Raw genomic sequence first — 5,381 nt, forward strand, 5'->3', positions numbered from 1 at the left:
CCCCTGCCTGTATGTCCTTAGAGCAGGGGTGTCAAACTCAATTTCATCGCGGGCCACATTAGCATTATGGTTGCACTCAAAGGGCCGGTTGTAACTTTCAATCTCAATCTTTATTGATTTCTATTGCACATTTAAAACCACCTCAGTTGACCAAAGTGCTGTAAAGGGGAACAAATATAAAATAACACAATGGGAGTAAAATAATAAAACGATCATTCAAAACAAGATAAAAAGCACAATAACTAGAAACATATAGAAACACATACAAATATCAAAATGTTATGTTCAACTAGGATTAAAAGCCAGTGGAAAACTTTAAGACTATATATATATATATACAGTGGGGCAAAAAAGTATTTAGTCAGCCACCAATTGTGCAAGTTCTCCCACTTAAAAAGATGAGAGGCCTGTAATTTTCATCCTAGGCATACCTCAACTATGAGAGACAAAATGAGAAAGAAAAAAAATGCAGAAACAAGAAAAACAAGAAATCTTGTTTGTTTCTCGGTGACCAAATACTTATTTTCCACCATAATTAGCAAATAAATTCTTTAAAAATCAGACAATGTGATTTTCTGGATTTTTTTCAAGATTTCTGGCTCTCACAGACCTGTAACTTCTTCTTTAAGAGCCTTCCTCTGTCCTCCACTTGTTAACTGTATTAATGGCACCTGTTTGAACTCGTTATCAGTATAAAATAAACCTGTCCACAACCTCAAACAGTCACACTCCAAACTCCACTATGGCCAAGACCAAAGAGCTGTCAAAGGACACCAGAAACAAAATTGTAGACCTGCACCAGGCTGGGAAGACTGAATCTGCAATAGGTAAGCAGCTTGGTGTGAAGAAATCAACTGTGGGAGCAATTATTAGAATTTTCTAATAATTGCTCCCACAGTTGATTTCTTCACACCAAGCTGCTTACCTATTGCAGATTCAGTCTTCCCAGCCTGGTGCAGGTCTACAATTTTGTTTCTGNAGGGGGCGGGGCGAGTGTCTGAGGATTTCACCGGAGGATGGCCTGGTAGTTTCTCGATTATCGCTCCTCCGTTATCACTCCTCGACCCTCCGGAAAAAATAAGGCCACTGCTACTCAAGATGGCGCAGACAAATCAACTTCCGGTGATACAGAGCCCGAGGAGCGAGGAAATGAAAAATAAGAGAAGTGAGACGCAGCCATAGTGATTTGGAGGAGGTGATAGCCTTTGTGCAGCAGTAACCACACTGTTGCCCCTCCTCACTAACAATTGTGTGGGGCACTCCCTGTTTCCCTGCAGCCTCTGTGGTGTTTTCTTTATCACAACCCGGCTTGTGGAGTAACAGATTACATGTGACAGGGTAACATAAGCAGGACACAAAAAAAGGTAACTGTATTCCTTTACAGTAACATAAAAAAATACGTAATCAGATTACTGTTACATTTCTAATTATTAAGGAATACTAGCAGGATTACAGTGTTACCAACACCTATCAGATGTTATCTCTTCTCTATAAGCTGTACTGTTCTGTAGGCTAATACTTTAAGTGTGAATCTATACGACTACTGCCTGAATCTGCTTTATGGTTTTCACTTTCTTTGCTTCATTTGTTCTGTTTTTAATTCAGCAGGTGAACCTATATGTTCAAAGAATAGTGTGTTAGAGCTTAACTGTGTGTATTAAACTAAAAAGGAGCATTTTCTGTCAGCTCAGATTTTATTTCTGCTTTTTTAAACAGTAGTATGTGCTCACGTATTTCTTTGTTTGTGTATAGGCTGCTGCCTGAATATGCTTCATGAAAGGCAGCTTTTACTATCAATCAAATCCTTTTTGATCCTAAATATCTTGATTTCTTCCTTTTGGTTACAGTGTTCTGTTGTCTTAATAACACTGAGGTAAAGAAACATTTTGTTAGTATATCTTTTCTCTTCGATGTATTTGGTATTGAGGAAATCTAGTAGTAAGGGAAAGTAATCAGGTTACCTTACTTTTATATTTTGATACTAAGATGAGGTTTCTGATAAAACATTTTTTACAGGCGATTATTGTAACGACATACATTTTTAAAGTAACCTTCCCAACCCTGATCACAAATGAATAACTTGTAAATCACAGAGAATATTCACGTATACACTGCAGAGTTTTTTTTCGGACTATGAGCCACACACCTTCTCTGAGCCACAGTCACACTCCTCCCCCATGTCCACCAGCCTGTTACCACAGAAGGGGGCGCTGTAGGCCTCGTCAGGACGAGGGACGTTCAAGAGACACGTTCCCCCCGTCGACAAGATCATCTTCTCAAAGTCATCAGCACTACAGCTGCTGAAGTTTCTGGATCCTCTGCAGGGAGGAAGAGGACGAGGACGAGAGATTCTTTGATTTTTGAAATCAACTTTTATTTGTCACTATCTTTGCAGTGTACTCGCATTAAAACACACATCACCCACAAACACATTAATTACAACTTGCTGGAATGTGTCCAGATCTCCAGAACTTCTATATCAACTGAAGTCTACCATCAGTCTGGAGTCTGGACTTCACCATGGTAACACAGATATTAACCGGTTCAACGTTTTCCTCCACCTCCCTCTTTCTGCTGACATACACCCCAATCTTGACCTGCCTTAAAACAAAGTATGCATGGAGGATACTCCAGTGAATGTCTACATGTCTTTTGGAGAGAGGAGGAAAGAGATGAGGAAAAAGGAGAGGAAGGAAGGGGTGAGGAGGTGTAAGGGCAGGAGAAGGAGAAGGAAGAGAGAGGCGAGGAGTAAAATGTGGAGGCAGCAAAAGGAGAGAAGGAGGAAGAAAAGGGGGAGTAGATTAAAGAAGGAGGGGAGGAGAGGCGGAAAGAGGAAGCATGGGAGGAGCAGGAGAGGGGAGAGGTGAGCAGGAGGAAAACATGAGAAGAGGGGGATGAGGAGAAGAAGGTAAAGGGAGGAGGATGAAGAGAGAGGATGATGATAAGTCAAATGAAGAGAGAAGTGAAGATAAGGAAGAATGGAAGGAGAAGGAGTAAAGGCCCTGATACACCAAGCAGTCACCAGAGAACTCGCCGATGCCGACGCCGACTGTTGTGTGTCAGGGCCTTTAGGGAGAGGAGGAGGAAGAACAGGAAGAAGAGAAGGAAGAGGAGGAAGTAATGAGAAAAGGAGGAAGAAGAATGGAAAGAAAAAAGGAATAAGAGAGAGGAGAGAAGTAAGTGTTCTTTCATTTCCAAGGAGTACAGCCTCCTGTGGTTGTCATAAGACAGGATCTCTGATATTGATTCAATGCTTTTCATTTTTTTCGACAGAATACAGATTTAAGAATCAGAGTCCCATCCCACTGTCTGTCTGTCTGTCTGTCTGTCTGTCTGTCTGTCTGTCTGTCTGTCTGTCTGTCTGTCTGTCTGTCTGTGTGTTGTTGTGTCTTACGTGGCTCCAGAGTTCATGATGCAGGCGCCGGTGGGGCAGGTGCAGGAGCGCCCGTTGTCGTGGTTCATCCCGAGGTTGTGGCCCAGTTCATGAGCCACGATGGAGGCAAACGAGGGAATGTTGTTATTGGTAAACTGCAGAGAGAAGACAGAGAAAGGTGGACGGAAAGAGAGAGAGCAAAAAGCTCTTTATTTTTCTCGTACTGCCTGTGCTGCAGCACCTCTTTTCACCCTCTGTCTGAAACCAGAGTCCAGTCCGCTCTGATTGGCTAGCTGGCCGGCTCTGTTGGGATTGGTCAACTGCGTAGAGATTTCCCACCCCTTAATCTACAAACTGTTCTATATGATTTAAATGCCACAAGACAGACAGGTGTCAGCCAGTCAGAAGAGAAAAGTAATCAGCAGCGTACCGCGTTGATCCCGCCCCCGTGACTCCTGGAGCAGACTGTGGAGACGAAAGCCATCCCTGCTGTTACCCCGAAACTCTTCTTCCTGCAAGGACATCATCATCAACATCATCATCATCACCAATATCCTCAATATTGACTCCTGTATGTTTGTGTGTGTGTGTGTGTGTGCGTGTGTATACTAACAAGATGAGTTGTGCTGAGTCATGGCGGCGGCGAGGGACCAGGTCTTTCTCTCTCCACTGGGTGAAGCGACTCAGCACCTCTCCGGCTCCCCCCTCGGTGCTGATCAGGTTCTGCTGAGTCCAGATCTCCAGACCAACCAGCACCACCCGAACATTCAGCTGTATGTAGATCTGAACGACACACACACATTCATGCCACTTTCTATGCTATTGACAACAATAATACTACATATGCATCCACAAGCTTGTGTGTGTGTGTACTCACGCTGTCTATAAAGTTGGCCAGGTGAACCATCTCTTCCCTCACTGCTGTCTCGTTCTTATTCATATAATTATACTGAAAAAAAAAAAAGGACAAAAATGTTCACACCAAACTTAAAAGGTCCCATGACATGGCTATTTCTACTAATTATAATTCCATTGTTGAGGTCTACTAGAATAGATTTAAATTATTCAATGTTCCAAACTCACATTGGTTTCTCATACAGCATCTCTGTATAGTATCACTCTCTGTCCTAAATGCCTTGTTCCAAACGGCCTTGGTTGGAGGCTCCTGCCTCCCCCTCCCCTGAGAGGGCCCACTGTGGCTCTGGGATTGGTCGCCTGCCCACTCTGTTCTGATGAGTCCACCACCGCTTACAGCGGAACATCAGTGATTATGTGTTACAATGGCCTTAGGCAACCAGAAAATGGCACCAGTAATGACAAACAGATGAGAATGCTGCCGTGGGGTCTGGGTGCCGTGTTGGCGGGGACGTGGCGGCTAGCTGCTGTGAGCGATGCTGACAGTGTGAGCTGTGTTACTTGGTGTCATTTCCTGGTTGCTGCGTGGGGTTGCGAGACATCGAGACATCGCGAATTGACGCGGAAGGGGGGGGTCCTGAGGCTGCAGCACCCCCCATCTGCGAGCCCCCCCACACGCGGCGCACCTACCGCCCGTGTCAGCTCACACGGGGTCCCGCCACACCGATGANCAAATAAAGAAGTGTAATGTAAACATTTAAATTATAATTATGATTATTTAATATATAAAGACTATATATTATTGAATTACAAGATTAGATATACTTTAGTTGATCTAAAATATTGATGTGTTCAAATGCTCTTCAAAACACAACTGAAAGTCCATGAAACTTGTCTTTCTGTATTTGTGAATGAAGCGCCATCTCCTGGTTAAAACCTGAAATTGAAAATCTGGCAACGCCCTCTAGGAAAATAGTGGGAGGGCTTAACATTCCTCTATACTGGTCTTTGGCAGGTCGTAGGCAGGAAGCTGTAAACTGGAGTCTGAAATGAAGTGCTACATCTGTAACTAAAAGTATCTTGATAGCAGAAAATAACTAAAATATGTCTGGTTATCAGAAAAAAACAAACATTGTTTAACTGAACAAATGTT

General features: G+C 43.3%; 2 protein-coding genes across 2 annotated transcripts in view; both read right to left on the reverse strand.

The window, feature by feature from the left end:
* The window catches only part of ermp1 (endoplasmic reticulum metallopeptidase 1), a 119,130-nt gene that overhangs the window by 5,208 nt on the left and 108,541 nt on the right, over positions 1 to 5,381 (reverse strand). The window contains exons 13-18 of the mRNA XM_010787211.1: positions 4,251 to 4,322; positions 3,987 to 4,156; positions 3,804 to 3,885; positions 3,395 to 3,528; positions 2,147 to 2,318; positions 1,242 to 1,308 (exon numbers count right to left, since the gene is read on the reverse strand). Of these exons, the coding sequence (XP_010785513.1) occupies positions 1,242 to 1,308; positions 2,147 to 2,318; positions 3,395 to 3,528; positions 3,804 to 3,885; positions 3,987 to 4,156; positions 4,251 to 4,322 (697 nt within the window). The remainder of the gene's footprint in view (positions 1 to 1,241; positions 1,309 to 2,146; positions 2,319 to 3,394; positions 3,529 to 3,803; positions 3,886 to 3,986; positions 4,157 to 4,250; positions 4,323 to 5,381) is intronic.
* Positions 2,055 to 4,317, reverse strand: LOC104959316 (disintegrin and metalloproteinase domain-containing protein 9-like). Its single transcript, XM_010787183.1, has 5 exons — positions 4,251 to 4,317; positions 3,987 to 4,156; positions 3,804 to 3,885; positions 3,395 to 3,528; positions 2,055 to 2,318 (listed from the first exon to the last, which is right to left on the reverse strand). Exons 1-5 carry the CDS (start codon positions 4,311 to 4,313, stop codon positions 2,132 to 2,134), a joined length of 636 nt encoding a protein of 211 aa, XP_010785485.1. The 5' UTR covers positions 4,314 to 4,317; the 3' UTR covers positions 2,055 to 2,131.

The sequence above is a fragment of the Notothenia coriiceps genome, unplaced genomic scaffold (assembly GCF_000735185.1).
Source record: "Notothenia coriiceps isolate Sejong01 unplaced genomic scaffold, NC01 NC01_scaffold00030211, whole genome shotgun sequence".
In the NCBI taxonomy this organism is placed as follows: domain Eukaryota; kingdom Metazoa; phylum Chordata; class Actinopteri; order Perciformes; family Nototheniidae; genus Notothenia; species Notothenia coriiceps.

Coding starts and splice junctions, on each gene's coding strand:
- LOC104959316 (XM_010787183.1), bottom strand. CDS start 4,313: ATGAATAAGAACGAGACAGCAGTGAGGGAAGAGATGGTTCACCTGGCC. Junction 3,886..3,986: donor GACTCAGCACAACTCATCTT/GTTAGTATACAC, acceptor ATGTCCTTGCAG/GAAGAAGAGTTTCGGGGTAA. Junction 2,319..3,394: donor ATCATGAACTCTGGAGCCAC/GTAAGACACAAC, acceptor TCCTCCCTGCAG/AGGATCCAGAAACTTCAGCA.